Here is a 19,701-nt window from a genome sequence, read left to right on the forward strand (position 1 = left end):
GCCCAGACAGAGGGGGCATGCTGAAGGTTTGTACTTATTTTTGTACCCCCAACTGCTTCCTGACCTACCAATTAACATTAGTGTTTCCTGCCAGAGCATAGGCTATTAAAGCGGCCACAGATCTCTGTTAACATATGTGCAAAATGTTGTGTAGGAGTATATGCTATATGATGCCATTTGTACCAAGCACACAGACAAAATTCCTCTAAGCAGCTACAACTTAGGACAGTGGCTACCCCTGGGTTGGGAGAAGTGCCTGGGAGGCTACATGAAGGCTGCTTTCGGTGCTGATACAGGCTTTTACAGTGACTTGAGGACTAGTAACACGGGTGTGCAGTTTAGAAAAACCCATGTTATGTGTAAGCTTCGGTTTTGCCAGAGGCCTAAAAATAGGCCACAGGGGTGCCTGGCTGGTTCAGTTGGTAGAGCGTGTGACTCTTGATCTCAGGGTAGTGAGTCAAGCCCCATATTAGGGATAGAAATTACTTTAAAAAGTGGTAGGGCACCTAGGTGACTCAGTTGGTGAAGTGTCTGACTCTTGGTCTGGCTCAGGTCATAATCTCATGGTATTGAGTTTGAGCCCTGCCATTGGGCTCTGTGCTGGCAGCATGGAGCCCGCTTGGGATTCTCTCTCTCTCTCTCTCTCTCTCTCTCTCAAAATAAATAAACCTTTTATTTATTTTTTTTTTTTAAGTTTATGGTTTATTTGAGAGTTGAGAGAATTAGTGGGGGATGGGCAGAGAAAGACAAGAGAATCCCAAGCAGGCTCCGTGCTGTTAGCAGGGCCCAACGTGGGGCTCAATCTCACAAACTGTGAGACCATGACCTGAGCTGAAACCAAGAGTCAGATGTTTAACCGACTGAGTCACCCAGGAGCCAAAATAAACTTTTTTTTAAAAAGTAGTAATAACAACACATACATAAATGCTACAATTTGTATGTACCTTTGTCCTGTGTCTATTTTTGAGGCGTTAATTTTCACCTGTGTGCACACACATGCATTCTCTCAATCATAAGAGGCACTATCTCTCTGACAGGTGACCAAAATGAGGCAGAAACCAACTTACCTAAATGGCAGAGGAGCTGGGATTGGGGTCCCCAAACACAAAGTGCACTGCTTTTCAGAAAAAGGTTTCAGAACCCCAGCACTGGGTTCTGAGATTCAGAATGGTGGGCACCTGGCTGTATTCATTAACACCAAGCCCAGAGCAGTGTGTTTAACTGCATGTATGGAAAAAGTTATGAATGTTCACTATTGCTTTTGTAGGCTAGTAGTTTTCCAAAAGTAATATACATTAAAATAAAAGACCTAAACTGCAGACTCAAACTGTATAACCTCTGAACATTCTTAACTCCTGAACCTAGCTCCCTACAGAGGGGGTCTTGGGTGCCAGGATTCTCAAAAGAACAGGCAAGAGCCCAGGTTCCTCAATACCAGGGGACTCTCAGATAGAGGCCTGGGCCCATTGGTTTGCTTCTGAGTTTTCCTGGTTTAAAGAAGAGTTTTTCCTCCTCTGTTAGATAGAAAAGCCAATGTAACCAGGGTTTAATTCTCTAGGTTTTGTAGGGCAAAATTTTTTGGTTTTGTTTTGTTAAATATTTTATTTGTAAGTAATCTCTACACCCAATGTGGGGTTCAAACTTAGAACCTCAAGATTGAGTCACATGCTCTACTGACTGAGCCAGTCAGGTGTCCCTGCAGGGTAAGTTAAATGCTGTGAGAAGACATAATCCTCATAGCTGAACAGATCCCTAGCTAAGCAGGTGAACAGATACAAGCCTTTTATGGGCTGGCCATGAAAAACCCACAAAAGGCCAGAGTGGGCCAGGCTGCAAACTGTTTGATCCCCATGCCCAATTAACTTTAACAGGTCTACACTTGCCCATACCTAAGCCTGACCCCATCAACAGTGTGACACATACTTAGCCCAGTCCATTTATTGTGGAGATTGTGGAGAGCAATCGAGAGATGTGGTGCAGAGCAGGGCAGACCCTCGCCTCTACTCTCCCCTGGCACCTATGGAAGTGGGTGTCAAGACTCAGTGATGCTAAGCGGGGCTGAGGAGGCCAGACACGGGGACAGAAGAGAAGCAGGAAATGAGGGCAGAAGCAGAGGTGGAGGCAGTGAAGCAGTGACACCAGAGTGCCTAATCAGGAAATCTGCACAGATGTCTACCCTTCATTCCTTTTGCTACAAGTTCAGTCTGGGGCTTAAGATAGGCATGGGCTGCAATCTAAAACCAGACCTGAATGGATGTAGCAGGTGACGACACTGACAGGGGATTGGGAAGTTAAGGGGGATGATGGGCTCAGAAGATGGGAAAGGCATGAGGAAACTACTGTGCCTTCCCTAGGACAACCTGCGCAGAAGGTGAACTTAGTATTTTCTAGGAGAAAGAAGAGTACTGGGTGTAGTGCCACAGCAGTTTCTGGGAAGGAAATTGAGCTAATGCCATATAGATGCTGGAAGTACAGAGGAAGGGAGGACTGAAAAATCACAGACCAGACAGTGTGGGTGTTCTAGGAGGGCAGCACTAGGTGCTGGGGTGTTAAGGGAGAGATGCAGGAAGAGAAAAATCCAAGGATAAGGTGTCAGGGCCCAGCCCAGGGAAGAACCAAAAGTCCTGAGCTGTTAAGAGACAAGTATATGCGACGCAGGTCAGCAATGGACAAGCTTAGGTTCAGGGACAGGGTGGTCACGGGGTTGCGGCCTTCAGGTTCCTTCCCAGCATGGAAGCTGGGCAGGGGCAGTGAGAGGTTCAGGGCCTTGTAGAACCACTGGATCTGGGACTCTGACAGGGGCAGGGCCAAGGCCCCGGTAGGGGGATCAGGCATGGAGCTCTGGAGCTGGGGGCTAGACCAGGAGTTGCAGTAATCGTACTGGCAGCATTGGGCCTGATACCAATACTCTGAGAAGTAGGTATTGCGTTTTTCCTGGCAGCGGTAAGAATTGTACTGTCCACAGCCTCGGATGAAGAAACGAATCTTGGTATCTGGAGAAGAGGGAACAGCTAATAACCCCTGCTGCCTCCCATGGCCCCCAAACCTGGTATTCTTACCTAGACTCTCTCCATCCCTCACCCAGACCCGACTTCCATCCCAGACTCCTTTCAAAAGGAGCCAAAAAAATTGGCTTAGCTGATGCCCCCAGAACCCCAGACTCCTCCAACCCCAGACTCCCCCTTCTAGCATCTTCCTGTCTTCTTGCACCCCAGGCTCTAAGCAGCCCTCATCTATGAGAGAAGAGGAGACCCAGCCATGGGCCATCCCACGAGCAGCCCCTCTTGGGACTTGACTCACCATAATAGATGGTGATCACCATGCATGGTGACGAACTGCTGATGGTGCACTTCTCTGAGCCTGAAATACACCCTGTAGAAGGGTCTTCTAAGAGGCAGAGGTGACAGGTCCGGACTTCAGGAACAGGAGCTGGAGAAGAAGACAGGAGGGATGGGAATGTTGGCTTATTCCAAGTTCTCTGCCTTGCAGGGAGCCTGTGAATCGAGGGCTAAAGCATCCCCCCCTTCCCAGACTCAGTCACCCCTCCCTCCTTGTCCCTGGGCCCCACTTACCCTTTCCCACTGCGAAGCCCACCATGACCAGCGCACCTACAAGTACATGGGGCTTCATGATGGAATTCTGGGAAGAAGGGCAGTCCCTGAGGGGTATCCTGAAATCCCACCTTCCTGTGAACATGCTCCTTGTAGGGTGATTTTGATAGTTTTGAGCAGGAGCTGCTGTAGACAGAGCTATATTCCTTGGCTGGAGGAAGAATTTATTAACTTGGCTAGAGGGACAGCATGTCCTCACCCACAAGGTCAGGTTCCTGGACGTGGGAACAGTGGCCTACACAAGAACAACACCTGGGCCTTTATCCAGCTGTCTTTCTCATGCCCTGAAAAGACCTATTCCCACACCTCAAGGGTCCATGGGCCAGCATCTGTCTCTGGTACCACCTGCTGTCCTCCCAACACAATAGAGCCAGTCCCTACTGCGCTGGGAAACACTGTGGTCAGGTACCCAGGGTCCCCATTCTTCTGAAGTGAGCATGTCTCAGCTCCCCCAGCAGGGGGCGCACAGAAACCACCCAGCAGCAACTCTGGACCTTGTCCCTCTCTCCACCCCATACAGTTGTTTATTTCTCGACCACTTTCCCTGTAAAATCAAAACCAAAATATTTTGTTGTTGATTATACTCCTTACAGTATAAATATAGTTATAGGTAGCCAAAAAAAGACAAATTATGTTTCCAGTCTTTGATATCAGATTTTCCCCGGGTCTTTTCCATGTGACCTTGCACATCTCCACATCCACTACTAGAAATTCTGCTCTGCTGCTAAAAACATCACCCAAATCCACTGGGCACAAGTCTGTGCTGGTTTTCAACTTGAAGAAGGTGGGCTGGGCCATGAGGGCCCCTGGGATCAAACAGCACTACCCTCCCGTCTCCCAACCCCAAGCACCAGCAGACCAGCCCATGGCCTTTTCTTCCACTTTATTTCATATTCCCACCACAATAATGGCTCCTTTAATTTAAACTAAAAACCATAAAGGGTTCCTGAAAGGGACGCAGCAAAGGAATAGAGGTGTTAAAGGCAGAGGGACAGGTTGGGTGGGGAATCAGCGAATCGTCTTGACTGGGCTCTTGAAGTTGCTGGCGGCTTGGAGCTGCAGCTGGTAGGCCATTGGATGGATCTTGAAACCGTAGAGCCTGGGCCAGGGTACAGATCAGAGGCAGAAGGGTGAGCCCCACTCTGGCCCTGCCAGTAGCCTGCATTTCCCCCTCCCCACCCCAGCTTCTCCATGGGTCTGCTAAATGCTTAAGGATAGTGGTTCCCAAACATCTTCCCTCCAGAATACTGGGAAATCTACCTTAAACAGCAGTTAAAACTCTTATTCTAGGATATACATAAACACACACACAAACAGGAAAGTGACTGCACGTTTCTGTGTGCGTGTATCAGTACTTGTCTCAACAGAACACCAAACTGTTTTTCCCAGTATACATGATGTTCCAGGAAGATAAGACACACTTTCTCCTGGCAAAAGGTTGAGCACCCAACATGATGACAAAAATTAGCTATCATTTAAATGGTACTTCCAGTGCCAAACGTTATTCACAGCAACTCACTATTTAAATGTACTCTGTCAGGCAGCTATTGTCATCATCCCCATTTCATGGATAAGGGAACTGAGGAAAAGGCAATCAAATACCTTCCCCAAGGTCACTCACCGTGGGAGAAGCAAACCTCAAGAAAGGACCATGCCCTGTCCTCCCTTCTCTCTGGGAAATCCCAAACCTTTCCTTCGACCGATGGTGACTCTATCCCTGCTCCCCACCTGGGCACAAACTGGTTGGCGGGCCGTTTGGGCCGGTACTCAGGGTGCACCATGAAGAGCATGTGAGGGAAACCGGTGCCGAAGTAGGCTCCGTCCGTGTGATGGTGCCTCGATGACTTGGGTGTGTACACGTCCATGCACTTGGGGCAGTAGAGCTTCACCATGGCCTCACCTGGGATGTCCGAAAGGCCTGGGAGACAGCCAGACTCAGCAGGCCGGGCAGCCCCAACCCTGCCCAACCTCCCTCCCACACTGAGGCCCCAACTCGCTGAATCCCAACTCCTTCCCAGAGGATCTGCCATTTGATGTGGCCTTCTTTCCCTTCTCTAACACTCACCGATGGGAAGCATTGGCTGGTTCTCACAGTACACACGGGGACAGTAGCCAAAGTCTCCTTGCTGGTACTTTTCCAACTGAGATGAATAAAATGAAAGGAGTTGGTGGGTAGGTATGAAGAGACAATCCCCTCCTCAGCCCAAGCCATGTCACTCTGTCCCCAACTCCTGCCTCTTTCTGTCCAGACACCCCTGCTAAGCAGACCCAGACAGGCCCTCATACTCCCCTGCTTCCTTTCTTCCAGTTAGGCAGGTTACAGACCACCAGAGTCATTGGCTGTTTGTTCCCTGAGGAAAAGGCAGACTGTAACAACCTCCTGTCCAAGGTCACATCACCCTCCCTGAAAACACCTCAGTCTCACAACTCCCAATTAGGATTTAATTCCCAGGCCCAGGTTGTGGGGTTCTTTCCCTCTTTTCAGCTACATTCCCTAACAAGGTTGAAATGTGTGACTCTTTGCTGCAGGAACCTCTGTTTCCCTTATTGTCTCAGAGAAGTCAAGTGGGAGCGGAGAGGCCTCACCATCTGGGCGATGCCACGGTTGGTGAGGATATAGCGGGCGTGGATCAATCCATAAAGCATCTCAGCTGCCTGCTCAATCAGGTCACTCTGGTTGGGGTTGTCTTCCAGCTCTTCATCTGAAACATGGCCCCAGCCAATTGCAACCACTTGTCTTACAGCTTTCTTAGATGCCCCACCCACCGCCAGGGGCTGCTGGCTACTCAGTGTGCCCGGCACCCATCTTTAAGCCACCCATCACTTGAGCATTTGACCCAGAAACCTGGGCCTCTGACCCTTCCACCAACCCAAGGTAGCTCTGCCTTCTCTCCACACCTCTTCAGCCTCTGCTCTCTCTCCCTCCCAACTCTCTCCTCAAAACATAAATGCTAAGATGTCAACGCAAAAGATGAAACTGAAAGGTACAAGCCAAGAAAAAGAAACCGGAAAGGAGACCCAAGGAGAAACTAGCATTAGGAGATAGAGCCAAGTTACAGAACCAGAGTGTGGGAACAGGTGGTGTAAGTCACAAAACTAGGCAAGAGTCATATGGGAGACCAAAATGAAGTAGGGAACTTTGGGTAAAGAGAGTCAGAGAACCAAAAGAAAATTTGGAAATTCAAGAAGCAGATAAACAGGAATATGAAAAGAAAAACAAACAAACACAAAAAACAAAACCACAAACATATACACACTAAACAACCCTAACAGTGCCTCACCAGGCTCCAGGTCCAAGATCATGTCTAGAGCTTGTCGATAGTGAGGCACCTGCTCATTGAGTCCAGTGAGATTGAATTTGTCCTGGATGTAGTCTTCATCCACCTGTCAGGATGTGAATGTAAAGAAGAAACCCATAGCAGAATCCTCAGCTTTGACCTGGGACATTGTTCTAACTGGTGCCTTACTCTTAAGACAACTGCTTCAGTCTCCCCTTGTTCCTCAGTCCAAACTCAGCAGACATACTTGAGCCTCTCTCTCCAGTTCAGATACATAGCCTTCCCATGAAAGCTTTGGCTTTTTTTTTCTCTGAGGTAAGCAGCTACAACAATCTCCTTAAACAAACATTCCTTTTAAAATCCCTGTTCTACTCCTGGCCCCTTCTCTAGAAATCGATTTTGTCCTCTCCTTAGGAGCAGCTAGATCTCTAATGAAAGTAGACTCAACAGTTTGAGTCCTGTGGACAGTTATGATCCTTCATATTATTAGCATACAACTTTGCACATTATAAAGCATTTTCACATATGACATTTTAATTCTAATAGACTCCAAAGGTAAGCACTTCCTTGTGCTCACTTCGGCAGCACATATACAAAGGTAAGCACTCCCAGTACCACTCTAATAGTAACTTTAATAAACAATAAAGGCGTTAACTTGTCTCAAGTTACACTGTTGGAGGGTAACAGGCTTGGGATCTGGGCAGTCTTGCCACTTCACAAGTTAGTGACAGGAATTACTGAAAGGACTCCTCCTTGGCAGGAAAAGTTTCAACAGAAGCCGGTAAGAGAAGCGTGCAGAAGCTAAATATGCGGGAAATAATACACCCAAACTTTGTGTGGAGATGGCTGGGAGACTGAGAACTCACTTCACAGAAGAATTCATTGCCACGGAGCCCACAGAACCAGGAAATCCAGGACACTTCCTCTGAGCTGCTCATCTTCACGTCAGCTGGGAAAAAAAGAGAGTGTTAAGTCCAAGCTCTCCCACCCTGCCTCTGGTATCCTCCCTCCTCCCACACAGAGCTCTCTAACCATGGAAGAATTTGGGGCAACCTTTTCTTAAAGGATCCCAGATTTTGGAGCACTCCTCTCCCGCTCTTCTTATGCACATCTCGGTCCCTCTTCTCTGAGATCAGAGATTCTTTGGAGTCCCACAGGTCTTGACCCACCAGTCCTACCTACATCTTACCGCTCCAGAAGACCAGCCCACTCTCCCCTTCCTGTCAACTCCAGCAGGGCCCTAACCCTGCTCGGCTCGAGCTCCCTAACCCGAAGGTCTCTGCACGTCCCTGGCGCCTTTCCCCAGGGTTCGGAAGTTATCCTTTCCGAGCAAGAGCTGGGACCCTCTTTCTCTCATGGCCTGGAGGTGGTCGTGAAGTCCCTCTCACAGGAGTCCCCACAGGCCGCCTCCACCCCTCAGGTCATCCCTCCCTCTCCCGGTGCCAGACAGGGTCACTTCCTTCCCCACCCCCACATCAAGCATTGGAGACCCCATATGCCGCGCCTAAGGACAGGGGACTCAGCGCGGCGACTACCTCAGACTCACCGGCTGGACGGGGACCGGGACCAGGGTGGGGGAGGGGAGTTGCCGCTTCCAAGAAATCGCGACCGCTACAACGCAGGCCACGGACCCAACCGCGGCAGGCGAAGTGGGGTGGGGGGGAGTGGAAATTGGGGAGGGTGGGGAAAGGGCAACGCGCAAGCGCCAAGGGTCCGGCACCGCAGTGAACGCCGGGAGATGGAGTCCCCGGTAAAAAAAAATACTGGCGAAGCGAGGCAGAGGCGAACTACGAATCCCAGGATGACCCACGCACGACCCTTGTGTCGCGAGGCCCCTGAGCAAGCCGCTGGGGGGAGGGGCGGGGCGCAGCGGGGTGCCACCGGAAGCGGAAGTCTAGTACCCGTTCTGGGTCCGGGAGCCTGGGAAATATAGTTGTTGGATCCCGCGACTGAGGGGCTGGGAGGGGGCGGGGAGAGGAATGAAGGTGTCTCGCTGGCTGGTTTCCTGCAGCTCCCCTCAACGCAGCGAGGCTCTGTCCCAGGCGTTCGCCTCCTGCCCAGGGGACTAACTTCATCTCCAGCTAACCCGCCGGGTCCTTATTGCCTTACGAGCCCCTCGCCCGAGTCGGGCCCGCCACTGGGGGCCCTGGGGGGGAGGGGCGGGCGTGCTGTGTTTCACCCCGGGGTCTGGTCTTGGGCGGGAGGCGAGGCCGGGCTCCCTGCTGAGGGACGACGGTAGGGTGGGCTTGGCTGAGGTGAGCGATGTGAGAACCGGGACGGCCCCGTACGCTAACCTGAGGTGGCTCCAGCCATTCTGCTGCTCGTCCCCTTGCACTTCTCCATTTCCTCTTTGGGCTTGAATGGGGCTTTCTGCTGCGGGCACTAAGTGTGACCTTCGAACCCTGGTCAGAATAATGGTGAGGGGCAGGGTGACGTTATTTCATTTCACAGCTTCTGGGCATTCCACAGGTTTCCTTCCGCCTCCTCAGAGTCTTTCTTAACTCAGAGAGTGGTTTCCCAGCTCCAAAAATTGAGCTTGGAGCGGGGGGGCCACGTTCAGGGAGGCGAAGGGCATTGTGGGGGCGTTATGTAAAAGTAGGACCCCAACCGACAGACCCTGTGTCCTCGCGCTACTTAGTCACGTGGCATTTTAGCGGATGCTCTGGAAAAGGTCCCGGGGTGGGGAATCTGAACCTGGCGCTTCGCACAGGCCTGCGTCCTCAAGTAATGTTTTGTGTTGTGTTGTTTTGTTTTTTTTTTTCCAGTCACGCTTGCTTGTTAGGGGTCATGTGGCTGTTTGATCGTCAGCTCCTTTGCTTAAAGTAGCGCCATTTTGCCATATGGAGACTTCAAAGCTACCAACACTGGAGCTTCTCCCCTAAAACAGCTTTTTGCTTTCGTAGAAGGGTCAAAGTCTGTTCTTATTCAGGAAGACGATACCCCGGCCATAGGATCAAGGAAGAGTTAAAGGGCCAAGGCTGATTGTTTTCTTAATGGTATGTCTTACCTGGTGGTCAAGTGGTTTTAAAGAGAAGCTGTTTTTATGTAGTGTTGGTGAGGATGGGGTTGGGGGCAGAATCCAGGACTTGTGGGCAACTCTCACTGAGTCTTATTTGTTAAATTAACCTTTGGTAAGGGGTATGGACTGTTACTGTAGGGTTCCGATTTTCCACATGATCTATGGCCCTTAGGCCCTGCTCTCCTAGATTGTGGGGTCACTTAGGGAGTGAGAGGGGTTTTTTGACTTTAAAGCTACTTTTCCTCATCCCAGCAGGTCTCTGGAGGTGGCTTTGATCAATGCAGAGCCACCAAGGAATTGGCTGGCTTGTCTCAACCTCCCTTTGTCTAGTCTCATCATCTCAGTTTGCCCAAAAGATATGTCCAGGCCCTCCCTCATCACCTTCACCCCGGCTACCAGTTCCAGTGACCTCTGGAAAGATGGACAACAGCAGCCACAGCCTGAAGAGCTGGAGCCCGCCTTGGATGGGGCTGCAGCCCGGGCTTTCTATGAGGCCCTGATTGGGGATGAAAGCAGCGCCCCTGAATCCCAGAGATCTCGGCCCGAACCTTCCAGTGAGAGAAAGAGGAAGAAGAGAAGAATAATGAGGGAAGCTGCTGCAGGAGCCTCAGGAGGACATGGACCAAGGAGATCCCTTGAGGCAGAGGACAAGATGACCCAGTGGATACTGAGGGCAGCCCAAGAGGGTGACCTGGCAGAACTAAGAAGGCTGTTGGATCCCTGTGAGGCAGGAGGAGCTGGGGGCAATATCAATGCTCGGGATGCCTTTTGGTGGACTCCCCTGATGTGTGCTGCTCGCGCAGGCCAGGGGGCTGCTGTGCGCTATCTCCTGGGCCGTGGAGCTGCCTGGGTAGGAGTCTGTGAGCTGGGTGGCAAGGATGCTGCTCAGCTGGCCGAAGAAGCGGGGTTCCCTGAGGTGGCCCGCATGGTCAGAGAGAGCCACGGAGAGACAAGGAGCCCAGAGAACCGGTGAGGGGGAAGGCTTAGCTTATGCCTGTCTTTCAATGTGTTCTGTCCTTCCTAGCCTCTCCATACCAGGGGCTCCAGAACAGAGCTGAAGGGTTCTCTCCCCGATCCCCCAGTATAGGCTGATAAGGCAGTGTAGTAGAGGTAATGAACATGAGTTCCCTGGGTTCGACTCCTGACTACTTCGGCAAATAACTTAATTTTTATGTCCCTCATTTTCTTTATCTGAGAAATAGGGACAATAAGAGCACTTTTGTCGTAGGATTGTTAGAATTTAATGGGCCAATATATGCAAACTATTAGAACGATGCTTCCTATATAAGTGCTATATAAATACTAACTGTAGTCATTATTATTATGCCTTGCCCAAGAGCTTGTGAAGCCTGGTTGCCATTTCTTCTCCCAGCTGTTCTCTGGGTCCTTCATTGCTAAGTGGATTGGAAGGCAGTTTGTTTTTTAACAGAAAGACTGGAAGGACTTCCCACCTTGCCACCCTCCCTCTGAGGCCTAACCCTTCCCCTGCCCTCAACTCTCTCTTTTTTTTCTACAGGTCCCAGTCACCGTCCCCCCAATACTGTGAGACCTGTGACGCGCACTTCCAAGACTCTAACCATTGTACATCCACTGCTCACCTGCTGTCACTGTCCCGTGATCTCAGGTCCCCCAACCTGCCCCTTGGGGTGCCCACCTCCAGCCCAGGCTTCAAGCTGCTGCTGAGGGGAGGCTGGGAGCCTGGAATGGGGCTGGGACCCCGGGGTGAGGGCCGCACAAACCCCATCCCCACTGTCCTCAAGAGGGACCAAGAAGGATTAGGCTACAGATCAGTGCCCCAACCCCGAGTCACACACTTCCTGGCTCGGGATACTCGGGCTGTGGCTGGGAGAGAGAGAACCCCTCGGGTGACCACACTGAGCCGGAGGGAGGAAAGAAAGCAGGAGGAGAAGGACAGGGCATGGGAGCGGGATCTGAGGACGTACATGAACCTTGAGTTCTGACCCTGGTAAGGTCTATTCGTTGTGTATTGCTAAGTCTGAACTCTCATGTAGGCACTTTGGCTTTTACTTCCTGGGGTCTGCCCAGTTCCTAGATCCTCAGGTTTTGGTCAGTGGGCTCTGCCTTTGGGAGAGGGGGGCTGAGCATTGAAAAATAAATCAAACTTCTGCCTCCTTTGTGTTTTATTCATTTTTCTGGAAGCTATTGTGGGAAAACCAAACAAGTGTAGGGGCCACATGTAAGTCCCACCTGAGCCAGGTGGCATAATAGGGTCACCTCCTTGCCAGTCTTGTTCACTTACAGGTTCTAGCTCCTGCCTGGCATGCCCCACCTATTCTTTGAATCCCCTGAACCAGGAATTGCCCAAGCTCTATGCAAGTCTCACCTACCCCAGGAAGGATCCCCTGACTAGTCCAGCCAATTCAAGCACTGTTTTTGCTCAATTACTGATTTTAAACAAGTTCGCGTATACTATGTGCCAAGAAGAGGAATAAGAGATACTCCCAACCTGATTGCTCACAGCTAGAGGCGGCGGCGGCTCTGTGATCAACATAAAATGCATGGTGTTATGGGAAGCTTGAGAAGGCTGACAGAGATCATTAGAGTAGGTAGGGTCTTGGAGAAAGAAGCCAATGGGTGTGTGTGTGTGTGTGTGTGTGTGTGTGTGCGTGCGCGCTAGGAATATCCAGCCTCTATGATGTTAGCTAACCTAGAGCCAGAACTCCGGCCTCCCAAATGTAACCTCTAAGTCAAGATTCTTCATTTTACTATCTGAAAACCCCTAAGGGCAAGCAGCACATTCTATTGGTCTACACTTGTCTTTCCCTCCCTCTCTCCCTCATTCCTGCTGCTCATGCCAGGTGCCAGGCACACGGAGAGCTCAGTTGTCAGATCCAGGAAGTAAAATCTGCGTGGAACGGCAGGGAAGAGCCACACAAGTCCCAGAAGAGCAGCTTTGTTTTTCGTAAAACCTTTCTATGAAGTCCTGGAGGAGGAGTGGGGGGGGGGGGTGGGGGGGGTGTTGCAGGGAAGAACCAAAGGGCAGGGGGCTAAAGGGAGCGGGCGAGTTTAGGGGAGCACCTGTGGGTGACGAAAATGGAGAGTTAGATTTACACTCAGGCCCCGGCCCTGCCTGATCTCCACTCGCACCCTGCCGAGTGGCGCGTACTAAAAGCGCGGGGGCGCGGGGGGCGGTGGATCCGCAGGGTCCGCCCCGCGAGCTGCGGGCTCCGCCCCCGTCTGCCCCTCCAACCCCAGTGCAGCTGCTTCCGGGCTCTGCGGCTCCGGGAGGCTTGGTGAGGCCGCGGCCCCGACGCCGGGCCCGGGAGGGGTCGCAGCGCACAGCGCCCGGACGCCTGGATTCCCCAGGCAGGCCCGCGCTTGGCCTCGCGACGAGGATCTCCCAAGACATTTCTGGCCTGACCTTGCGGAGGCTGCGTCTCAGCTGCGTGCTCTGGGACTGGTCGGGCTGCTTTGTAGGATTCATAGGTCTCTAAATCAAAGGACGAACGCTGCTAAGTGGAGTTTGCTGAACACCTCTCTCCTAACGCCCCCAATAGGAGTCTGCCTATTGAGCTCCCTTAGGTCAGCAATTCAGGACTCTCCAGATTGGGAACAGCTGAGAACCCAGGGCCACCTTCCTTCCTCCCTTCTTGGATGGAGCACCGCCTCCCCAGTTTCTGGAGCACCTCGGGGCGTGGCCTTGGTGAGTGAAACTTGGGGTGCTGCCTGCAGGAAAGGAAACCCCAGAAACGCAGGGAGGACACCGTGGGGGTGACCCAGGCCTTGTCAGATCCTGAGATTCTTGTTCTGAATCTTGTGTGTGTTGGGGGGATGGTGGGGAGCCCTGGTGGTGGTGAATGAATTTGGATGTACCTCCCTTCTTTACCTCAGAACTGAAAAGGAAACAAGCTGCTTGCCACACTTGAAGCTGCACGACCGTTCAGGGAATTGTGGAGCCACTTCTGATTTCATAGTAGGAGTCACCAAAAAAATAACAGTTCTTCTGAGCTTGAACAGACCCTGGCTTTTGAGGAGACACTCAGCCCTTAAACCTGAGAACCTAAGCAGTGCCAGGAAGCAGCCCCAGAATTTGGGGGCTCATTACACATCCCAGCCATGTTCCTGCGACGGCTTGGTGGCTGGCTACCTCGCCCCTGGGGCCGCCGGAAACCAACGAAATCTGACCTGCCTGCCCCAGAACCCAGACAAGTGGACAGCTCCTCTGAGAATTCAGGGAGTGACTGGGATAGTGCCCCAGAAACCATGGGAGATGTAGGACCTCCCAAGGCCAAGGACCCAGGGGCACGGAGGAGCTGTGTGGCCACTCTAGAGCCAAGCAGGGAGTCCCAAGATGAGCAACTGGGGATCAAAAGAATGGATTCCCTCAAGTGGGACAAGACTGTCGCTAACACTCAAGAGTCTGGGAGATTGGAGACTGGAGGGACCATTCCCAAACTTGGATGGGATCCTGTGGACTCAAGTGGCACCAGGAGACCTGGAGTGTCCCCTGAAGGGGGACTGAGCCCCACTGAGCCTGAAGCCCTAGTGGAGAAGCCAGGGCGGCGTCAGAAGCTGCTGGGCTGGCTACGGGGGGATCCAGGTGGGGGAGCAGGGGCTCCCTTGCAATACCTGGGGGGCCCAGAGGAGTGTCTGCAGATCTCAACCAACTTGACTCTGCACCTGCTGGAGCTGCTGGCCTCAGCACTGCTGGGGTTGTGCTCACAGCCTCTGAGGGCAGCTTTGGATGCGTTGGGCCTGCGCGGACCACTGGGCCTCTGGCTGCATGGGCTGCTGTCCTTCCTGGCTGCCCTGCATGGGCTCCATGCTGTGTTGAGCCTACTTACTGCTCACCCCCTGCACTTTGCCTGCCTCTTTGGTCTCCTACAGGCACTAGTGCTGGCTGTCAGCCTCCGGGAGCCCAGTGGGGATGAGGAGGCCACTGACTTGGAGGGCGAGAAGTTGGAGATGGAGGGTGAGGAATGGAGGGGAGACCCAGGAAAGGGGCTGTGACTATGGGATAGGGTGTGACCCTAGTGCCCCCACCCTGAGTGGGGTGGGAGCAAGGGTGAAGATAGTGTGGCCTTTAGGAGGAGAGTGGGGGCCATGACCCAGATTGTAAGCACAGGGACCTCAGGGATGGGGAAGAAACCCCAGAGTATGAGGGCACAGGGCCCCCCTTCACACAAAGAGGAGAATAGAGTTGTTTAGGGTATCTGTTTATGGACAATAGGGATATTGCCCTTGAAATCACCAGCTGTTGTTAGTTTTGCTTTTACATTTCCCCACTTTCGTTTTTTTTCTTTCCACTTCTACTTTTTAAAAGAAAAAAAAAAGTGTAGTGGTGAAAATAAAGACTGAAGGGTTCTCTTTACCCTTCAAAACTACCCAGGGGTGGGACAGACAGACCTCTGTGGAGGATGGTTGGAGACTCAAGGGATCCCCTTAGATCCTGGGATCTGAGCCATCTAGAGGAGAATGGGACTGTTCTGTGGGTAGATTAGGGGGTGTGGATAGGACCCCAAGGTAACAGGGAGCCTGCAGGGAGGGTCTGGGTGTTCCGAGGAGCCAGGGGAAGTGGGAATGGTGCAGGCAGTATTGAAAGGAGGGCCAGTTCAGAGGGGCTGGCAGCTCAAGACAGGCAGTATGGGGAAGCACTGGAGCTTGCAGTCCCCACTCTGGGGTTAGGGGTTTGCACACTCAGCAATAAATCACTGTGTCACACCAAATCCTAAATATATCACTACAAAGAGAGACATGCCACCATTCAGTGTCCTTCCTGACGCCGTCCAGCTGGGGGTTTAGGTGGCAGAAGACACGGGGAGTACTGAAAGGGAGGTAGTGGGATTGATGTCTGGAGACAAACCCAAAATGAGATGGGAATTGAAAAACCATCTTTATTACTCTCGGAAGGAAGTTGGGAGTCTCCAGCTTCTCCTCCCTGCAGCACAACTGCAGCTCCCACCATATCCATCTGGGGCACAGATGAAGCCACAGGTCAGTTACTGGACAGCTCGCAGGCCTCTGGTGGGAGGAGGGAGAAAAGAGGATGGAAAGGAGGGAAATCCAGGAAGAAAGGCAACGTTGGTGGTAATGGGGCGGAGAAAAATGCATTCCCGCTTTTCCCTGCATCTAAGAAGGGGTCTCTAAGGCCTTTTCCCCTACATGTTTCCCCTTTTATATACCACAAACTCTGAAACATCTCTTTTGAGTCGCCCAGAACCCATCCTGGCTCCCTTGGGTGACATCACAGCTCTTGGCCACATCCTTCTGATGTCATCACAGCCTGTGACACAAACGGAGTTGCCAACACAGCCATTCTAATGATGTCAGCCTTTGGCCATGCCTTCCGGTGACATCACTTGAGTCCCTTTAATCTGGCACAGAAGACTTGGTGAGTCCTAGTCCTCTTCTGTGGGACTTTACCTCCCCTCACCTTGATTCCTGGGAGTCAGTAAGAAGGCCTTGGAGTCCAGACAGGAGGTCAGGGACTGGAATTCCTCCACACACTTCTCGGGAGGGTGTGGTGAGCGATCTGGAAGAGCAAGGCAGGACCAGGCCTATCAAAGTCTCTGCTTCTTTGGTCCTGGTGAGGACCTCATGGAAGCACCCAGCCCTTCCTGGGATGATATCTTAGGGCCCAGAGTGAGAGGCTCTCCTGCCTTCCCAGTGTTTCCTCCAACCCTTCCTGCCTGGCGTCTCCACTCACTGTAGAGTAGGAAGCGCTGATAACCTTGGCCAGACTCTTTCAGCATGATTCCACCTGGGCATGAGCTGGAGAAGAGCTTGGTCTTCATGTCTGGGCGCCCTGTTGGGGGTGGGGAGGCAGGGAAAGTGTCAGGGCAGAGATGCAAAACCAAAAAAGCCTAGGGGACTTGGGGAGGGTGAGGGGTGAAGAGAACCAACCTTCAGTTCTGAGATCTGTGCTCCCCTCAGTCAGGTGGTAGACCCATTTCCGGGGCACACAAAGCCCATTTTTCCTGCAGAAGTGGTGGCAAGAAGAAAGGGCTCAATGGAACCCAACCACACAATACCAACCTCTATTTATCTTACTTCTTTTTGAGGCCTAGGTTCCCTTGGGTTTAAAGCTACCAAGGTATGGTGGGTTAGGCCCATCCCTCTTCAGAAGGAAACTAATACACCTGTAGGCTCAGTGGGCCAAGAATAGCTGATATCCCAAAGAGCCCAGTTCTTTATGGGTGGGAGCTCATATTTTGAACAGAGACTGCATCTGCTGGTGCCTCTGCCTCCTCACCACTCACGTGCGGATGGTAGCACGAAGCTGGAGCTGTGTGGGAGCAGAGCCTGTAGCCATGTTGAAAACAATGTTGTCCACAGTGTCAAAAGTTGCCAATTCCTCCTTGGTGGGAGCTGCCCCTGCGATAAAGTACCACTGGCCGAGGTGTGGCTCTGGGAACTGCAGAGAATGGGGGGGGGTCAGAAAAAGGTGGGTCCCCACCACAGGATCCATTCAACCTCTTCATCATCACTCTTAAGACAGCAAGACTTAGGAGTGGAGAGGTAGCTGTTTTGGTTGGGTTATGACAGGGAGTCATTAAGCAACTTTTCCTTTGTTTCCCCTCAGTCATCTTGAGTAACCACCCACCCCCAATTCTACCATGTCTCCACATTGATGGCCACAGTACTAATATTTTTTTTACTTGTTCTTGCATTCATTGTCAGAGACACACATGCCCTTTCTCTCTTTCCTAGTGTGGCTTCTGGTCATTCAAGGCCACCCACCCAAATCCTTCAGAGCCTCCACCATAAGCTCCCCACCCCCCCTCAGTCCATACCTCTTTCCCATCCACTTCCTGAGTTGTCAGTTGACTGAACTCAGGGCACTGGTAGATGGAGTTAAGGAGAATACCATAGAGGTAGAGTAGAGTTGCCCATATTTGGTAGAACATCTTCAGGCAGGAGGAAGCTGGTGCTCTTCGTGAAGTGGCTGGTGCCTTAACTGCTCTCTCCCCCTGCTAGTTACTCAGTCCACTCTGCTTCCAGCCCCCTTGCCTCGACCCTTGACCCTTTCACCTGCTAATGAGTAACTTCAACCTTGTTTTCCAACCCAAGCCTGGATTACTTACAGTGTTTGGGCCTTCCTCCCCCTCTTCTAGATACCAGTACTCCATTATACACCCTGGCATGTCCAAGGGTCTCTCAGGAATTAGGAGAGCTGAACCCTCTAAGTAGAAGCCTGTGGACTTTCAACCTCTATCTGAGCTGTGTTTCTGCTGTGTTGTGCAGCACTGAGGAGAAATAGACCGATTCTTTCATTCATTCACTTAGCAGACTGTTTTTGAGTCCCAGCTGTTTGCCAGCAAAGCCCTAGGGACATAAAAATGAATGACAGTCTCTGGCCTTGAAGCAGTGAAAGGAAAACTAGCTATATAAACAAAACAAATCTAGTAAGTTCTTTAGAACAGGTATGAACCAGGTGCTGGGGCCTGATGGATGGAAGGCTTTCCCTCTGAAGTTTATAATTGGGGAAACTATATGTACACCCTGAGAAAGTTCGCTGATGAGTTTATTCACTCAAGATTTATTACTACAGTTAAGAGGTTAAAGAATTTGATGGTTAGAGTATAGACACTGGTGTTAGGCAGAAAGGGTGCAAACTCTAACTCCACTGTTTGTTAATCTTGAACAATTTTATGAATTGTTTTATGAACAATTTACGTGTTTGCTCTTAGCAGAGGCCTGCACGTGGTTAAGTCTAAAGTAAATATTCGCTATAACTAATGTTTGTAAAAGCACTTATTTACTGTTTCTGGTAGGTTTTAGGTTCTCAAGTAATAGTAAGGAATTATCAACAGGCAATCATTGGATAGTGCCAAGGGGGTGGAGCAGGTAATGCAATGAAAGATGGGGCTTCCTTAATAGATTATGTATAGCCCAGACTGCCAAAAAATTTGTTCTGAGAGGTAAGGTTGCTATGGGCTTGCAATTTAATTAAAATAACAAAACTTGGGTGATGGGTATACGAGAGCTCATTATTACTATTTAGGGGTAATGTTGGCCACTTTTTATCATAAAAAGCAAATTAATATAAAATACAATTTATTGGTAGATGTGCTTGACCCGGGGTCTGGTAGGTCTGGACTTGTCAGTTCTGCCACTTACTTTCGCCTAGGTGTATTCATCTACAAAAATGCATATAATAACTATCCCAGGTGTTGAAAGGCTTTCAGGTAGGACAGAACGCAAAACCCTTAGTAAAGTAGCTGATACAAACCAAAAGCTCTCTCAACAGGTGTTTATTAGAACTCCTAACTGACAACAATCCTGGGACCTGGGTAACTGAAAACAGTCCTGGGACCTGGGTAGAAACTACGAATCCCAGAAAGGCTGTGGACACCGGAGTCCATTTGCTCCTAATTCCCAAACGCTGAGGCGCCCTTTTTGATGGAGGTCCTGAAAAGCAGTAAATCCTAGTTTAGCGAGAATATGGCGCGTCCCCTCGGCCGCATATCGCCGGCGAGGAACATGGCGCTCACGGTCCGCCAAACGCCCACCGGGCAGAACCAAGGTCAGCCCCCAACGACTGGACGGCACGCCCAGGCAGCTCGCGTACCACCTCCAACGGCCTAAGGAGAGGATGACTTCCGGAAGCGCCGAAGCAGTAGAGCCGCGAGGGCCAAGAGTAATAAAACAGAATTTTAGGAGGCCAGGACATTGCCGCCTCAAGTTCTCTGCCGGCCACGACTTTAACATAGATTAATGAGGCACAATCCCCAGTCCCCAAACTCAAAGTTGCACACAACTGTCCAAAGCCTCTCGAGGCGGAGAGTCTCATCTGGTAATTTTTTCAGGCATTTACAGTAGCCACCCCAAC

The 19,701-nt window shown here is 51.2% G+C and overlaps 5 protein-coding genes across 13 annotated transcripts; 2 read left to right on the plus strand and 3 right to left on the minus strand.

Annotated features, from left to right (window-relative positions):
* Positions 1–1,666: 1,666 nt before the first annotated feature.
* LY6G5B (lymphocyte antigen 6 family member G5B) lies at positions 1,667–4,407 on the minus strand. The gene is made up of 3 exons (XM_039219513.1): positions 3,573–4,407; positions 3,301–3,429; positions 1,667–2,993 (listed from the first exon to the last, which is right to left on the minus strand). Exons 1-3 carry the CDS (start codon positions 3,694–3,696, stop codon positions 2,593–2,595), a joined length of 654 nt encoding a protein of 217 aa, XP_039075444.1. The 5' UTR covers positions 3,697–4,407; the 3' UTR covers positions 1,667–2,592.
* A 70-nt stretch (positions 4,408–4,477) lies between these two features.
* Positions 4,478–9,242, minus strand: CSNK2B (casein kinase 2 beta). 2 transcript variants are annotated; one of them, XM_039219511.1, is made up of 7 exons: positions 9,184–9,242; positions 7,756–7,838; positions 6,893–6,995; positions 6,198–6,313; positions 5,677–5,752; positions 5,340–5,529; positions 4,478–4,710 (listed from the first exon to the last, which is right to left on the minus strand). In XM_039219511.1, the coding sequence occupies exons 1-7, from the start codon at positions 9,230–9,232 to the stop codon at positions 4,620–4,622; spliced, it is 708 nt and encodes a 235-aa protein (XP_039075442.1). In that variant the 5' UTR covers positions 9,233–9,242; the 3' UTR covers positions 4,478–4,619. The 2 variants fall into 2 exon arrangements, with proteins under 2 accessions (XP_039075442.1, XP_039075443.1); XM_039219512.1 differs by lacking the exon at positions 9,184–9,242 and adding an exon at positions 8,436–8,571.
* Positions 8,849–12,040, plus strand: GPANK1 (G-patch domain and ankyrin repeats 1). Of its 6 annotated transcripts, none has more exons than XM_039219505.1 (4): positions 8,849–9,306; positions 9,655–9,885; positions 10,161–10,877; positions 11,425–12,040. In XM_039219505.1, the coding sequence occupies exons 3-4, from the start codon at positions 10,267–10,269 to the stop codon at positions 11,867–11,869; spliced, it is 1,056 nt and encodes a 351-aa protein (XP_039075436.1). In that variant the 5' UTR covers positions 8,849–9,306; positions 9,655–9,885; positions 10,161–10,266; the 3' UTR covers positions 11,870–12,040. The 6 variants fall into 6 exon arrangements, with proteins under 6 accessions (XP_039075436.1, XP_039075439.1, XP_039075441.1 ...); XM_039219508.1 differs by having other exon boundaries at positions 9,672–9,885; XM_039219510.1 differs by having other exon boundaries at positions 9,793–9,885.
* Positions 12,041–13,125: 1,085 nt separating this feature from the next.
* On the plus strand, positions 13,126–15,617 carry CUNH6orf47 (chromosome unknown C6orf47 homolog). Its single transcript, XM_039219610.1, has 2 exons — positions 13,126–13,572; positions 13,761–15,617. The coding sequence occupies exon 2, from the start codon at positions 13,986–13,988 to the stop codon at positions 14,877–14,879; it is 894 nt and encodes a 297-aa protein (XP_039075541.1). The 5' UTR covers positions 13,126–13,572; positions 13,761–13,985; the 3' UTR covers positions 14,880–15,617.
* Positions 15,618–15,743: 126 nt separating this feature from the next.
* Positions 15,744–18,034, minus strand: APOM (apolipoprotein M). 3 transcript variants are annotated; one of them, XM_039219613.1, is made up of 6 exons: positions 17,954–18,034; positions 17,129–17,283; positions 16,773–16,846; positions 16,576–16,674; positions 16,303–16,401; positions 15,744–15,890 (listed from the first exon to the last, which is right to left on the minus strand). In XM_039219613.1, the coding sequence occupies exons 1-6, from the start codon at positions 18,011–18,013 to the stop codon at positions 15,865–15,867; spliced, it is 513 nt and encodes a 170-aa protein (XP_039075544.1). In that variant the 5' UTR covers positions 18,014–18,034; the 3' UTR covers positions 15,744–15,864. The 3 variants fall into 3 exon arrangements, with proteins under 3 accessions (XP_039075544.1, XP_039075543.1, XP_039075542.1); XM_039219612.1 differs by lacking the exon at positions 17,954–18,034 and adding an exon at positions 17,663–17,793 and having other exon boundaries at positions 16,600–16,674; XM_039219611.1 differs by lacking the exon at positions 17,954–18,034 and adding an exon at positions 17,663–17,793.
* Positions 18,035–19,701: the final 1,667 nt, after the last annotated feature.

This window comes from Hyaena hyaena, unplaced genomic scaffold (genome assembly GCF_003009895.1).
Source record: "Hyaena hyaena isolate Hyena2069 unplaced genomic scaffold, ASM300989v1 scaffold_830, whole genome shotgun sequence".
Classification (NCBI taxonomy): Eukaryota; Metazoa; Chordata; class Mammalia; order Carnivora; family Hyaenidae; genus Hyaena; species Hyaena hyaena.